The sequence below is a fragment of the Panthera leo genome, chromosome B4 (genome assembly GCF_018350215.1).
Source record: "Panthera leo isolate Ple1 chromosome B4, P.leo_Ple1_pat1.1, whole genome shotgun sequence".
NCBI classification, from domain to species: Eukaryota; Metazoa; Chordata; class Mammalia; order Carnivora; family Felidae; genus Panthera; species Panthera leo.
Window position 1 is genome coordinate 115,895,224 of NC_056685.1, and position 17,262 is coordinate 115,912,485.

The following is a 17,262-nucleotide window of genomic DNA, read 5'->3' on the forward strand; positions in this document are numbered from 1 at the left end:
CATAGTGGACAGTGCAGATACTGAATATTTCTGTCATCTCAGAAAGATCTATTAGTGCTATTCTAGAGTCTCTAATACAAAAAACTATTCATAGGAGGGGTGCCTGGCTGGCTCAGTCAGCAAAGCATGCGACTCTTGATCTTGGGGTTGTAAGTTCGAGTTCCATGCTGCATGCAGATAATACTTAAAAATATAAAATCTTTAAAGAAAATTATTCACAAGAAATCATGTATAACTGAAACAGCAGAATAGCTTCCCCCAAGCCACTTGGATACCTGGTTCATTTCCAAAAAAGTATCCACTGGATTATCTAAAGCCTATTATTTAGGTATTGTAAAGCAGTCATATTCTAGGGCATAACACAGACATTGACTCATTTATATGAAATCAGACGTAAGTAGTGCTCAGGATTGAAACTATCCATGTGTTACCTTTGTGGGGCACTTTTGGTAGAGGGGTAAATATGAGCTTTAACAGTGTGGTGGGGGTGGTGAAATGAAACAAGACTCTTGACTTCACCCACATTATGCTGGTAACAATCCTCTCCTAATAACGGCTCTCACCTGGTTAATGCTTTGTTGTTAAAATTCCCATTAGAGCTGGGCTCTGCTGAGTTAACATTTACACATACCAGATAGGACGTTAACAAGAGGTAGGCAGATGATCTACTCTTACCCATGCATTAAAGGCTTAGGAGGTTTTGAAAATGTACAAGCCAAGATGGGTTTTGGATGATTCACTGCTCAACACCAGCTGGGGAAGAGGCCAAGGCCATCTATGAGATCTATGAGATCTATCAGATCTGAGATGATATGGGAAATCCTTTGGTCTGACTGTCCATTTTTACAGTGTTTATGATTTGTTCCAAAAGTATAGAGATAAGAACAAGATACATTGTTTTAGGTAATCAAATAAAGAAACTAATGAAGCTCTTAATTGGTTCTCTACCTACTGGAATCAGAACTTCATTACAATGAAATTTTAGGACAGAGGAAAAAAGGCATTTGGAAGGGACAGAATTACAAAAAGATGAAAATAGCGGGTAATGAAAGTCAATCTAAGCACCTACGTACACTGTGCAAAATAAAAGGCTCTTTCACATACTTTATTCCACTGATTCCTCACAACCAGAGAGAGCGATATTTGTATCTTACAAATAAGGAAAGTTAGGCCCACAGGGTAGACTACTTTCTGATATTCATATAGCTGTTAAAAAACAGAATCTACATAGGCAGAATAGATGCTGATATTTTTGCCAATATTCTCAAAGTGTGCTCCTCTTTATTATTATTGGTCTGCAAAGATATTAGTTAGAAGCATAAATAAGGGATTGGAAACTTTTATGTCACTTTGACATGGCCATGACATTTGTATTGTACTTTTAAAACTTCTGATCCAACACGGATTGGAAATATTTTAAATCCAGTCTCTCACCACATTATGAGAAGCACTACGCTAGACTATAGGCACTATGAGGGCAGGGACTCTGTTGTTCGTCATGGCATCTTCAACATGTGTTCCATGCAAGATTTGTTGAAATAGTGCACTGAATTTCCAACTCCAGTTTTTCTGACTCCATAGCGTTTTTTTTTTTTTTGCCTCCATGAGCTTACCAATTAAATTGCAGATGCTGCAAATTTCCTTAGAGTGGTCTAATTCTGTTTAGACGTGTCTATCAGAAAATAATGTCAAATAGGTACAATTTGTTTGTCCTACAGATATGTTAAGCTTTCCAGAAAAAGGAGTTTAGCTTTTTTCCTTTTCCCTCTGCAATGGTTTAAACAATACAGAGGTTCAGTAAAAACTGGAATTCATTTAGTTCAAAATGGAGTTTATTTTGAGAAGTTATTTATTCATCTTGCTGTTACATATTTGAATTTTTTTTAACGTTTATATTACGCATTTGAAATGGCAATATACTTCAAACTCAATAAATTTATTTGGGTGACCAAATGCCGTGCTATAATTTTTAAAAAGTGAATTACAAAGAGAAGTAAGCAATACAGTCAAGATTTATATAAGAAACTATTCACAAGACAGTAATTTCTCAAAACAAATCAGTAATGTTAAGAATTGTTTTAGAAAAGGTTTCCAAAACTGGAGATTCTTCACACAGGATTTAGAGCTCCAGGTTTCTGTTGTACCAAGCACAGAGCACAGAGAATCATTTAGTGAATGTGAATCAGGCTTAAGTGCACCCTACTTTTCATGTTCACATGTATCTTTTAAGTGGAAAACTGAAAATAATGATACTTTTAGAGATATTAATGGGTGTGAACCTACCATTTCTCAGTAATTAAGATGAAGATGATGTTAATAATTATACCATCTAAGTAAATTTTCACTTCAGTTGCTTTCTTCATTGTTTCCTCTACCTTAACCCTCTTTTGTTAAGTCTTAATAACTTGCCAAAATATAATTCAAATAAAGTAGGATTAAAAGCGCTTTCACTGCTAATGCATAATGAAACTTGTAAAAACTTGCAGGTGCAAAAGAGTGCATGAGAAAAATGAATATGCTGTCAGACACATCCTAATTGTTTCCCAACAGGTTTGTTCAAGTTGACAATTATAAAAATGGAATACAAAACTTTAAAAAGTTAGTTATAAAAAGGTCTATTTTAAGAGTCTATTTCTGGGAGCTTATTCAGATAGAAGGAGAATGGTTTTGAACACTGAGCATGACATTCTTTATACATTGCTAGTGCAAAGTTTTCCTTATAGACATCTTCTGCAAATGCCCAAGAAGAAATACTCTAAAAACTGTTATGAAGACAGAAAGTTTAAAGACTTTGGAAATATGGATATAAAGGCCCTGGGGCACTTGGGTGGCTCAGTCAGTTGAGCATCTGACTTCGGCTCAGGTCATGATCTCATGGTTTGTGGGTTCAAGCCCCACGTTGGGCTCTATGCTGACAGCTTGAAGCCTGGAACCTGCTTCAGATTCTGTGTCCCTCCCCGTCTCTTTGCCCCTCCCTGTCTTGTGCACGTGTGCTCTCTCTCGCTCAAAAATAAATAAACAAACATTAAAAAAAAAGGCTCTATTTTTCGGAAATAATCTGGGTATACTACCTACCCATTAGAATACATACATTTTAGAAAACGTCTATATTCACATATATGTATGAATTAAAAAAAATTTTTTTTTTAACGTTTTATTTATTTTTGAGACAGGGAGAGACAGAGCATGAACAGGGGAGGGTCAGAGAGAGGGAGACACAGAATTGGAAACAGGCTCCAGGCTCTGCGCGGTCAGCACAGAGCCCGACGCAGGGCTCGAACCCACGAACCGCGAGATCATGACCCGAGCCGAAGTCGGCTGCTTAATCGACTGAGCCACCCAGGCGCCCCTGTATGAATTTAAAAATGTAACCATATATTAGGAAGCACATATATATATACACACATTAACAAGTATATTTAAGTTATGCTGAAAATTTTTTGACATAGGGAAAGACGCAAAAGACGATAGTCTCAGACTCTAAGAAAATATTTGCAGATACTTACAATATGCAAAAGTTTTAACACATCCACAAACCTGTAAAAAAAAAACAAAAACAAAAACAATAAAAGAAATGTTTTCAATGAACCAGTAGGGAAACAAATGGTCATTTGAATTATAAACTGAATGAATACCTACACTTTCTCTGAGCTCATAATCTCCTTGGCAATATGATGGACTTTACTTTTCATTCCAGTATCTTCATCCTGTGGATAAGACTACATTAAGAAAGCATAAACTCATAAAAGGATAATGAAGATTGGGTTTGAGCTGGTCAGATGTAAATCCAAGCTCTGATACTTATAGGTTTCTGATTAGAACACATTTCATACTGCATAACATCTCAAATGGCAAATGTGGAGCATGAGATGTGATTATTAAAACATAATACAGGAAGCGCTGAGAGCTATCGGTGATCCTCACTGTCACCAGCACAGGACTGATGGGACTGTCCTGGGGAGCCTGAGTCCTGGTGGAGCACAAATGCCAACGGTTCAAAACTGACAAGTCATATTCTGCAGGAGAAATGACCCTTACAGATATCACATAAACATGAGTTCTTCCCAATATGTAACCTAGGAATTTTTCTACTACCCTGAATTTCTCTTCAACATCTGCTGGTAATCATGGCATCTCCTCACAAACATTCATTGCTAAACATATACCCAGACATATCTCCCCTCCACTCCCTTCAAGATTTAACAAATCGCAAACATTCTGCAATATCTGGTTTAAATCTGTCTATGAAACAAATGGTTATATAACATTAAAGTTCCACTCCTCCTCCAAGAGTAAATACTAATCCTGCAGTGTGCATTTGTCCCTTCCATGTTTTCATTTTAGTACAGATGAACTTAAATACAATAGAAAAAAATCCTGGGGCACCTGGGTGGCTCAGTCAGTTAAGCGCCCAACTCTGGCTCAGGTCATGATCTCGTACTTCGTGGGTTCACGCCCTGCATCCGGCGCTGTGCTGACAGCTTAGAACCTGGAGCCAGTTTCGGACTCTGTGTCTCCCTCTCCCAATCTCTCTCTGCCCCTCCCTGGCTCTCACTGTCTGTCTTTCAAAAATAAATAAACATTAAAAAAAAAAAATCCTAACCTTTCCATTAGAAATATTGTTACACAAAAAATATTCAAGGTAGGCTATGAAACGAATTACTTACAAAAATAATCTTTAAAGACCAATAGTTATTAATTCAGAATGTACTAATACTCCAGCCTAGTTAGCCTAGGATATTCTGCCTTGCTACTTGACCTTAGCTCCTAAACTCTATCTTTACTTTTTTATTTTATTTATTTATTTTGAGAGAGAGTGAGGGGGGGAGGGGCAGAGAGAGAGAAAGGGAGAGAAAGAATCTCAAGCAGGCTCCTTGCTGTCAGCACAGAGCCGGATGTAGGGCCCGATCCCACAAACTGTGAGATGATGGCCTGAGCTAAAATCAAAGAGCTGGGCGCTTAAGCGACTGAGCCACCCAGGCACCCCTTAAACTCTATCTTTAAAGGAACGATTAAACAGATGAATTTGACTTCCATCCCCATTATTATTCCTCTTTTCTTTTTTTTTTTAAAGTTTATTTATTTATTCTGAGAGCAAGAGAGGGGGAGGGACAGAGAGAGAGAGGGAAAGAGAATTCCAAGCAGGCTCCCAACTAAGAGCACATAGGCTGATGCGGGGCTTGAACTCATGAACCCGAGATCATGACCTGAGCCAACATCAAGAGTCAGATGCTTAACTGCTTGAACCATCCAGGTGTCCCTTGTTCCTCTTTTCTAAGACCAGTTGTTTTGGTCAACTGAGCAAGATCCAGCATAAGATACTCAGCTCCATTCACCTACCTTTTAAACTACATATAGCTAACATTCCTCAGGAAGCAGTCTTAAGCACAGCCTGATCTTGCAGACTATGTATCAGTCATGTGCTAATAACTATGACTATGTACACACACACACACACACACACACACACACACACACACACACGTGAGGATAATTGTTACTTTGAAAAACTTAGCAAGGTAATACTTTTCTTACTATTATAATGGGTTTCTCCATATCATCTGTAGCTAGAAAGTTTAATATTTCAAAAATACAGTTTAGGGGCACCTTGGTGGCTCAGGTCGTGATCTTGCAGTTTGTGAGTTCGAGCCCTGCATCAGGCTCTGTGCTGACAGCTCAGAGCCTGGAGCCTGCTCTGGATTCTGTGTCTCCTTCTCTCTCTGTTCCTCCCCCTGCTTGTTCTCTCTCTCAAAAATAAATAAATATTAAGAAAAAAAAGAAAAATATAGTTTATATTTTGAAAACTGAAAGCCAGAAGAAATACATTAAAAATGAAAAAAGACGGGGCGCCTGGCTGACTCAGTAAAGCATGCAACTCTTGATCTTGGGGGTTGTGGGTTTGAGCCCCATGTTGGATACAAAGATTACTTAAAAACAAAAACAAAAACAAAAAAACAACCAACCAACCAACCAAACAAAAAAACACCAGAAACCTAAACCACTGAAAGATCTAAAGCTTTCACTGAGCACTCTTACTTTCAAGTGATGTGAGGTCCTTAAAGATCAAGAGGTGCTTTCAGCAGTAACTTTCCGGAAATGCATGCTATAGATGGTAAAGCATTTCACTAGCAGAGCCACCTGAAATGTGTACCAGCTTTATACAAAAATTTCAAGTAGGTGTACTTTATTTCTGGCATCTACCCTTTATTTCCTTTCCTCTTTTTATGGCTCTGCCCTTATTAAGTCTCTATTCTAAATTTTTTTTCCTCTTCAGGACCCCACTCTGCCAGGCCTGGTTTAGAGAGAATTGTGTGGTGATTCCATGATAATAAATGTTTATCCCCAGACAGATATCATTCTTCTTTCTGTTCCAGCATGGGACAAAAATACTTTAACTTAGAAAAACAACAAAGGTGGGCCTGACATTCCTTATCTGTAAAGCTAAAGTGTTGAACTTGCAACTTTAAAATCTTAAGATTTAAACGTTAAGTATCTCAGGGGTGGCATGGCAAGTCAGTGAGACAGAGGGTGGCAGCGATTCAGAGGTAGCACTGGAGCTGGAGACTATGAAGCAGGTGTTTCCTTTCTAGAGACTGAGACTGTAAACTTTGGGGGCGAATATGATGAGTACTGGCATAAAAACAGATGTAGGTCACAGGGAAAAAATTAAGAGAAGTCCTTAAATTTTGTCAATGGATTTTTAACAAAGTTGTCAAGACAATTCAGTGGAAGAAAGGATTGTTTGTCCCCACCCCCCAACAAATGGTTGAAAATTGCTGGACCAATTAGATGTCCATGAGCAAAAAGATGAATTTATAATCTACCTGACACCAAGATGTATCACAGGCTTACACATAAGAGCTAAAACTATAAAAGGTCTAGAAGAAATCCTTTTAGGTTTAGGCAAACAGTTTTTAGATACAACACCAGAGGCATAAACCATAAAAGAGAAAAAGATAACACTGATAAACTAAACTTCATAAATTTAAAACCTTTATGCTTGAAAAGACACCATAAAGAAAATAAAAAGATAAGCCCCAGGTTCTGGGTCCAGAATACATAAGATGTGAATAGATATTTCACTCAGTATGTAAGAATAGCCAATAAGTATATGAAAAGATGCTCAATATAATTAGGAAAATGTACATTAAAACGACAGTGGGGTTCCATTCCATATCCACAGAACGGTAATAAAAAAATTAAAAAAATAGTAGGGTGCCTGGCTGGCTCAGTCAGAAGAGCATGCAACTTTTGATCTCAGGGTCATGAGTTCAAGCCCCACACTGGGTATAGAGATTACTAAAAAAAATAAACTTAAAATCAGAAAATAGCAAGTGTTGGTGAGGATGTGGAGAAACTAGAACCTTTATCTTACTGCTGGTGGAAATGGTAGCCTTTATTCATATATTGTGATTGGGGGTTTTAGTTGTTTCCTAATATCACTCAAGGTAGAATTCCTATTTCTTATCTTTCTTGTTATTGAGATCACTCAGAGAGGAGTGATCACCATCCTTACTCCATCATTTAAAAATCTACAGTAACAGATTATCCATCATTTGATAGCACGGTTAGTAGAAGAAAACAGCTCTACCCTCAGCTGATTCATTGCTCTACAACCAAATTTGAAAACAAACTGATCATCAGAACCCCCAAGCAGCTCTTAAGTTTCAAATTCCCACTGAACTGTCTTGGAAATTCTGATTCTATAGGGGCAGGAAAGTGGTTGTCAGAAGAGGAAATTAAGGATAAATTTTTAAAAAGCCCTAGATTTCAAGAAGTAAATAAGGAGAGCAACCAAATATCCAAATAGCTATACCTATAAACACCCATGAAATATGCTAATATCTTGAAAGAGAGAAAAATGTATAGTTTAGGAAAATATTCACAAGGAATAAAGCATCCAATGACCTTCAGTCATTCTTTGAACAAGTCATCAAGTATCTGCATACTAGATACTGTAGAAACACACTCATCAAAACCAGAAACCTGGACTCCTTCTTCTCCACCTTCTGTGATCACAAGTGAGTCTTCAAGTCCTATCAATTTATCATTCTGCATATTTCTTTAAAGATTTATCAATCCTTACCTCTTCTTCAATACTGCCTCCTTATTTCTTGCCTACACTACTGCAGGAACATAAGTACAGTAAAACCTTGGTTTACAAGCATAATTCATCCTGGAAATATGTTTATAATCCAAAGCACTTGTATATCAAAGTGAACTTCCCCTTAAGAAATAATGGAAACTCAGATGATTTGTTCCACAACCCAAAAATATTCATATAAAAATGATTACAATACTGTAATATAATACAAAATAATAAAGAAAATGCAAAATATAAAGAAAAATAAACAGGGGCGCCTGGGTGGCTTGGTCGGTTAAGCGTCTGACTTCAGCTCAGGTCATGATCTCACGGTCCATGAGTTCGAGCCCCATGTCGGGCTCTGTGCTGACAGCTCAGAGCCTGGAGCCTGTTTCGGATTCTGTGTCTCCCTCTCTCTCTGCCCCTCCCCTGTTCATGCTCTGTCTCTCTCTGTCTCAAAAATAAATAAATGTTAAAAAAAAAAAAAGAAAAAAAAAGAAAAATAAACAAATTAACTTGCACTTACCTTTGAAAACCTTTGTGGCTGGTGTAAGGGAGACAAGAGAGAGGAGGATTATTGTGTAGGACGACTTTCACTATCACTATCGGAATCACTGCTACCTATTGGCTCAATGGAATCTTTTTCTGCATGGAGCTATTGTAAACACTCACACATATGTTTGACTATAGTACAGTATTATTATTAATAAATTCTTGTCATATACTGTATTTCATGTAACTGGCAATAAGGCAACAAAGGAAAGGGTTTATACCTGCAGGCAGCCTGACCTAGAATGAAGTGAAGCATTCCTAAGCTTACTCTTATATGGAAAAGCAAAGGGCTGTCCATAGGTGCTTTGAAGTGACAAAAATTACACTAGTGCCATTTGTGGGCACCTTCCAATGTTCTGAAAAATCAGTGATTTTTGCCAAACACCGCGGCCTGAGACCGAGCATTCGAGCATGGGAGACAATCACCCACAATCCTGCAGTGAGAGCGAGAGAGCGAGAGCAAGAGCGAGAGAGACAGAACCACTGGCTTGGTCGTGATCACGTGACATTCAGCATCACATACTACTTGTATTGCAATATATCGTTTATCAAGTTAAAATTTATTAGAAATGTTTGCTCATCTTGTGGAACACTCGCAGAACAAGTTACTTGCAACCTAAGACTTTACTATGGTTTCCTTGGCTCTAGATTTTATCCCACTGCAATCCAGTCTCTATACTGCCACCAGAGTAATAGTTCTTATTTCTTTATTTCTTTATTTATTTATTTAAATTTTTAAAAGTTTAAATCCAAATTAGTTAGCACATGGTGCAACAACAATTTCAGGAGTAGATTCCTCAGTGCCCCTTACCCATTTAGCCCATCCCCCTTCCACACCCCTTCCAGTAACCCTCTGTTTGTTCTCCATATTTAAGAGTCTCTTATGTTTTGTCCCCCTCCCTGTTTTTATATTATTTTTGTTTCCCTTCCCTTATGTTCATCTGTTTTGTCTTTTAAAGTCCTCATATGAGCGAAGTCATATCAGTTTTGTCTTTCTCTGACTAATTTCACTTAGCATAATTCCCTCCAGTTCCATCCACGTAGTTGTAAATGGCAAGATTTCATTCTTTCTGACTGCCGAGTAATATTCCATTGTGTGTATATATATATATATATACACACATATATATATATACACGTATATACGTATATATATACGTACATACACGTGTATATATATATATATATATATATGTATATATATATATATACACCACATCTCCTTTATCTATTCATCCATCGATTGACATTTGGGCTCTTTCCATACTTTGGCTATTGTTGATAGTGCTGCTATAAACATTGGGGTGCAGGTGTCCCTTCAAAACAGCACACCTGTATCCCTTGGATAAATACCTAGTAGTGCAATTGCTGGGTCGTAGGGTAGTTCTATTTTTAGTTTTTTGAGGAACCTCCATACTGTTTTCCAGAATGGCTGCACCAGCTTGCATTCCCACCAACAATGCAAAAGAGATCCTCTTTCTCCACATCTTCGCCAACATCTGTTGTTGCCTGAGTTGTTAATGCAGAGTAATAGTTCTAAAATGCATTTTAGGGGTACCTGAGTGGCTCAGTCAGTTAGGTGTCTAACTCTTGATTTAGGCTTAGGTCACACTCTCAAGGTCCTAAGATCAAGCCACACATCAGGTTCCATGATGGGCGTGGAACCTGCTTAAGATTCTCTCTCTCCCTAAAAAAAGTGGGGGGTGGGGGGCACCTGATGGCTCAGTCGGTTAAGCATCTGACTCTTGGTTTCAGCTGAGGTTATGATCTCATAGTGTGTGAGTTGGAGCCCCACATTGGGCTCTGTGCTGACAGTGTGGAGCCTGCTTGGGATTCTCTCTCTCTCTCAAAATAAATACTTAAAAAAAAAAAAAAAAAGATTCTCTCCCTCTCACTGTCCCTCTCCCCCACTCAAGCTCTCTAAATAAATAAATAAATAAATGAACAAATAAATAAATAGGCTGCCCTCATAAAAAAAATAAATGAATAAGAAAATATTTTAAAGAAGGCAAATATAATTGCCTTAGGTCTCAGGTTGAAACACATTAGGAACTCCCTATCACCTATGGGCAACAAAGACTCAAATTTCCTTTGCCATATATCTAAAACACTCCACAGTGTAGTCTAGTTATCTTCACTAGTCCCTCCCCGCTCCCACACACTGTATACTCTCTACTCCAACCGAATTGGAACCATCTTGCAACCCCAAGTATGCTCTGCCCTTGTATGTCTGTCCCTATATGCCTTTCCTTCTGTTGTGACTTCCTTCCTCATCACTTCTCCCCTCCGCAAAGATTTCTGCCTGTCATATTCTGACTTACCCTTTAAGATGGCACTCAAAGGTTTATCCTTTATGAAGGCTACCTTGATATTCTTTCCCTGCCACTGCCACAGTGCCGGTTATTCTCTTACTCATGTAGATTTATAGAACTTAACCCAGTGGATTGTGTTTACTTGCTGACATTTTTGATTCTCTCTAGTTTAGGACCTTATTTACCCTGTATCCTGCACCTAGCACAATGCCTATGCACTGTGCAACTGATATGCATGAATAAGCAAAAGTGTCCAAAGGTGGCTGCCACCTTCTCAGAATGTAAGAATGGAGCACAGTGCTTTTGAATGTGTATTGAGTAACATGAAAATGTAGACTCAAACCAACTAACAGGTATTATAGATATTTCATCATGTAAAAAACAAGGTGGGGGGTTGGCGTAGATGATTAAGGCCTTTTGCAATTCTAAAATTCTAGGAGTCTATGTATGTATTCTATTGTCTATTTTACCTTTTAAACTAGGAAAACTACAGAGCTAACAAGGGATAGTAACTACTAGAAAATGATTCAATGGGTTACATTCATTTTCAAAGTAGACAGAAAGTCAAAGATAACTAAAAACCATAACAAAATAAAAAGTTTTGGATTATCTTCAACTTGTAAGAACAACGACTAATTCTGACCCAAGTCAAACAGTGATGGAAAAATACACCCCACTGTAAAACCTCAAGAGAGAGGCCATATTTGGCATCTTAACTTTTCAGATAATGACAGTCCTCACTTCAATTACATCACATTTCAAAGCAGATTGCTTGTTAAATAGCTGCATCTCCTAAAAGCACACTGCTGTGGAAGCTGAAACATTAGCCACAAATGAAATTACTTTGTGAAGATCATAAAGTAAGTCAAACAAATTCAAAAACAGAACCTTTGATTTGAAACCCAGTTTTCTGTTCTGATCTCTTGATAACAGCCCACCCAGCTTTGTAAATTCTTAACTGTGTTCTCTTTTATTAATATTTGTTTGCAAGCAAAAATGTGGTGAAATTTACCCATTACTTTTTAATAGAATTCTTAAAAGGCCTTTGTCATTCTACTCAAGGGCTCTACTAAAAAGCAAAAACCTGGGCACCTGGGTGGTTCAGCTGGTTGAGAGTCCAACTCTTGGTTTTGGCTCAGGTCATGATCTCAGGGTTGTGGGATCAAGCCCCCCATCAGGCTCTACACTGAGTGTGGAACCTGCGTGAGATTCTATCTCCCTCTGCCCCTCTCCTTCCTGCTTCCACACTCCCTCTCTTAAAAAAATAATTAAAAAATAAAAAAGCAATAAACTGAACAACCAGATCTGTCTGAGAAACATGTTTATCATTAATTTCATTAAATTATCTCCCAAATGAGGTAACACCATGATTAACCTTTAAAGGACAAAGTTCTCTTAGGTTTTCACCCACTCTTCATAAAGAAAATTTAAAAAAAGGGGCATCTGGGTGGCTCAGTAGTAAGGGTCCGACTTCGGCTCAGGTCATGATCTCACGGTTCATGGGTTCAAGCCCCGCATCAGGCTCTCTGCTCTCAGCACAGAGCCTGCTTCAGATTCTGTGTCTCCCTCTCTCTCTGCCTCTCCCCCGCTCTCTCTCTCTCAAAAATAAACATTAAAAATTTTTTTTAAAAAGGGTAATTTTAAAAAGGAAGAGATAGGGATGTCAACAATCAGGAAAGGTGAACAATGGTGAATATTCTAACCATAATGAAGGGAAATGAACAGATCTCATTTTCAAAAAACCATTTATTATTTTTTTGACATTTTGTTGTAAAATTTATTTACTGATTTTGAGGGAGGGGGAGGGAGAGAAGGAGGAAGAGAGACAGAGAGAGGCGCAGAGAGAGAAGGAGACACAGAATCAAAGCAGGCTCCAAGCTCTGCACTGTCAGTGCAGAGTCCAATGTGGGGCTTGAACTCACAAACTGTGAGATCATGACCTGAGCTGAAGTTGGATGCTTAATGGACTGAGCCACCCAGCTGTCCCTCAAATAACCATTTATTATTAAGCACTGAAAGTAATGGCCAAAAACCATAAAACTAAAGACTTGGAACAGAAAAAAATAGAGATTACCATGGCTATTCACTACCATCCCAAACACATTCCATTAACATCATTCAACTTCTATGGCTTATCCCAAGTTTTAGTAAAGACAGATTTTGGTTAAAAGAACAACCACAACAACAAAAAAACCCAAAAAACACCAATTCAGGGAGCTCCAAGGCAAGTTACTACTTAACCTGAATAAAAAACTCCTTTTCTTCATGTGAAAAAAGAATAGTACATATGTCAGACCTATATCCTACTATGTTTTTATTTATTTTTTTAATCTTTTTTTTTTTACATTTATTTATTTTTGAGAGACAGAGAGAGAGAGACAGTGTGAGCAGGGGAGGGGCAGAAAGAGAGAGGGAGACACAGAATCAGAAGCAGGCTCCAGGCTCCAAGCTGTTAGCACAGAGCTTGATGCGGGGCTCAAACCCACGAACCGTGAGATCACGACCTGAGCCAAAGTCGGACGCTTAACTGACTGAGCCACCCAGGGGCCCCTCCTACTATGTGCTATGTTTTTAAAAAAATTTTTTTTTAACGTTTATTTATTTTTGAGACAGAGAGAGACAGAGCATGAACGGGGGAGGGGCAGAGAGAGAGGGAGACACAGAATCGGAAGCAGGCTCCAGGCTCTGAGCCGTCAGCCCAGAGCCTGACGTGGGGCTCGAACTCGCGGACCGCGAGATCGTGACCTGAGCTGAAGTCGGATGCTTAACCGACTGAGCCACCCAGGCGCCCCTGTTCTATGTTTTTAAAGATTAAGTGTATACCTGCACTCACAGTACAAAGACAAGCACAGGCACACAGGTGTTAAGATTCTTCCCTGTCTGGTAGCACTTTTACCTTTCCAGGAGTATCTATTTGAACATGTTTGCTTTCTCTTCACAAAGTTAAAACAAGGGCATAGTGGCACATATCCTTTATTTTCTCTTCCTACTGAGTCTGGCAATTTCGTAAGGAAATATTATTGTCATCGAGACATATCAGTTATGTACTCATTATCTGTCCATGGAATATGGCATCTGTTATGAATTGAATCACGGCCTCCAAAAGATATGTTGGAGTCCTAACCCCCAGGACCTCAGAACATGAACTTATTTGGAAATAGGGTTGTTGCAGATGTAATTAGTAAGTTAAGATGAAGTCATACTGGACTAGGATGTGCCCCTAATCTGATTGGTCCTTAAAAGAAGAGAAGAGACACAGGCACACATGAAGGGAGCACTCTGTGATGATGGAGGAAGAGACTGAAGTAATATAGCTATAAGCCAAGGATTAGCGAGGATTGCAGGCAAGCCACTGGGAAATAGGAAGGAAAGAGTCTCTCCTATAGGCTTCAGAGGGAGCATGGCCTTGTCCACACTGTGATTTTGGACATCTGGCCTCCAGAACTGTGAGACAATAAACTTCTGTTGTTTGAAGCCACCCAGTTAGTGATATTTTGTAACAATAGCCCTAAAAACCAATAAACCTATCACAATCACAATCATAGAAGTGTATTACACGTGCCTAATGTGCATAAACTTTCTTGACTTCAGAGTGTTTTTACAATTATTAGCCGGTATGTTACAACTATGTACCCTGTATTATCTTCACAACAACTCAGGGGAACATTATTGTCTCATTGTGTCAATGAAGAAATTGAGGATCAAAGAAATTATAAAAGAAGTGGTCTTACTATGCTTCTACTCCAAAGACTTTTTCCTTTGGAAACTGCTACCACCTTCTTTACTTGGTTGTGAGAAAGCCAAATTTGTTTCCTCTTCTTGGCTGATGTATATAGACTACACCACAGGCACTACTCTGTACAGTCTTCCACTTAGCTTTACTGTTTTCCTTTAGCAGGATTTTTTATTTTAATAGATTCATTAAAATATTCACATTCCATAAAATGAATTTTTACTCTTCTAAAGTATAAATTCAATGGTTTTCAATATATTCAGGGTTATGTACTCATTACCACAACCTAACTTTAAAACATTTTCATCACCCCTAAAGGAAACTCCATGCCTGTAAGCAGTCACTCACTCCCCATCCTCCCTTCTGTCCAACCCCTGGCAAGCATTAATCTACTTTCTGTCTCCATGGATGTGCTTATGCTGAATATTTCATGTAAATGGAATCATAAAACATGAGATCTTTTGTGACTGACTTCTACTCAGCCTATTTTTAAGCTTCATCCATGTTGTAGCATGCATGAGCACATTTTCTAATTGCTAAGTAACATTCCATTGTTTGGATACAGTACATTTGTTTATACATTCATCAGTTGATGGATCCATTTATCAGTGGAAGGGCACTGGAGTTCCTTCCATTTTTTTGCTTATTATGAATAATGTTACTATGAACATTCTTGCACAAGGTTTTTATGGACATATATTTTCACTTCATGTGGGTATATACCAAGGAGCGGAAATGCTGGGTTATATACTAACTCTAAATTTCACCTTTTGAAGAACTGCCATTTGTTTTCCAAAGAGGCCGTATGTGTCATTTTACATTCTCACCAGCAGTGTATAAGGCTTCCAATTTCTCCACATTCCTGGCCATTTGTATATCTTCTATGGAAAAATGTCTATTCAGATTGTTAGCCCATTTTTGTAATTGGGCTATTTTTTATTATGATTGAGTTGTAACAGCTCCTTACATATTCAGGATATAAGTCCTTTATCAGAGATGTGTGCCAATATTTTCTCCTCTGTGAGTTATCTTTTCATTTTCTTGATGGTACTGTGTATAGCACAGAAGTTTTTAATTTTGATGATGTCCAACTTGTCTATTTTTCCTCACATCACTTATACCTTTGTTGTTGCATCAAAGAAGCCTCTGCCTACCCAAGGTCATGAAGAGCTATTCCTGTATTTTGGTTATAAGGGTTTTATAGTTTCAGCTCCTACATTTAGGTCAATTATACATTTGAGTTAATTTTTGTGTACGGTAAAAGGAAGAGGTCTAACTTTATTCTTTGGCATGTGGATGTCCAATAGCTCCAGCACAATCTATTAACCCTTTGATTTCTTTAACTACATATTTTGACTTTTTGTACTACATACATTTTTTTATTGTCACTTGAAATCCACTGTGATAGGAGATTGGTGCAAATAAACTAAATGACTTAAAATAATCATTTGACCATGGTCAAATGGCTAGTAAGTGGCAGAGCTGGACTGAACCACAGATCTTACAATGCCAAATTTCATGTTTTTGTTAGAACATATTACTGCCTTCTATGTAAACATGCTTCAGATTTATTCATCAAAGATAAGACAAGGCAAGCTTGAAATTATATTTGGTTATATAAGGAATGATTGGAAATACTAAGCACTCAATTTGTGTAAGGAACTGTTTTAAACAGTGTATCATCTTTAATCATCACAATAATCTTAAAGAATAAAAACAAGTGTCAAAAAAAAAAAAAGAAAGAAAAGAAAAACAACTATCTACCCTACTCCCTCTTCTTCCCACAGATGAGGAAACTAAGGCATAAAGGTGTTAAGTAAATTGCTCAAGATCACAGAGTTGGTAAGTGGTAAGAATGCAGACAATCTGGCTCCCAAGACCGTGTTCTTCTTAACCACTTTGAAAGCAGATTACTTAAGAGGAAAGCATTCACCAGGCTACGCTTAGATGGATCAGCAACTATCTAGAAAGGGAGAGTTAGCTCTTTTTATTATTGCCATTGCTGACTCAAGCTTGTCAGGATGGCTGACACTTCAAAAAGGGAGATCATTAATACACTAGAATCAGGTATAAAAAAATCTTATTAAGTGTCCATGATTAACTGAAGAAATAATCTCATCAAAAAATTTTTTTAATGTTTACTTATTTTTGACAAAGAGAGAGTGAGAGAGCAAGCGTGTGAGCGGGGGGGGGGCGGGGGGCGCAGAGAGAGAGATACAGAATCCGAAGCAGGCTCCAGGCTCCGAGCTGTCAGCACAGAGCCCAACGTGGGGCTCTAACTCATGAACTGTGAGATCATGACCTGAGCTGAAGTCAGACACTTAACCAACTGAGCCACCCGGGCACCCCAGAAATAATCTCATTTTAAAAACAGAAAAATATTTAACAGCAGTGTGGCACAACTAAAGACAAAAACTAATAATATAAATACCAGAAGGGAAAGGAAAGGCCAGTACAAATACAAAGGAAGGAACTCTGGAAGTCTCCAATGACTACAAAACAAATGAGTCAACCAGGCAGTGTTGTGACCGGATGTGGTGGAAAGATGCATAATACAAAAGGGTTAGAGAGAAATCGTTCTT

The 17,262-nt window shown here is 38.2% G+C and overlaps 1 protein-coding gene across 2 annotated transcripts in view; it reads right to left on the reverse strand.

Moving 5' to 3' along the window:
• The window catches only part of FGD6 (FYVE, RhoGEF and PH domain containing 6), a 116,385-nt gene that overhangs the window by 59,794 nt on the left and 39,329 nt on the right, over window positions 1–17,262 (reverse strand). Inside the window, exons 4-5 of one of the 2 annotated variants that reach the window (XM_042947384.1) lie at window positions 3,640–3,707; window positions 3,507–3,537 (exon numbers count right to left, since the gene is read on the reverse strand). In XM_042947384.1, coding sequence (XP_042803318.1) covers window positions 3,507–3,537; window positions 3,640–3,707 — 99 coding nt within the window. Of the gene's footprint in view, window positions 1–3,506; window positions 3,538–3,639; window positions 3,720–17,262 lie in introns of both variants that reach the window. The other variant, XM_042947383.1, reaches the window with a different exon arrangement.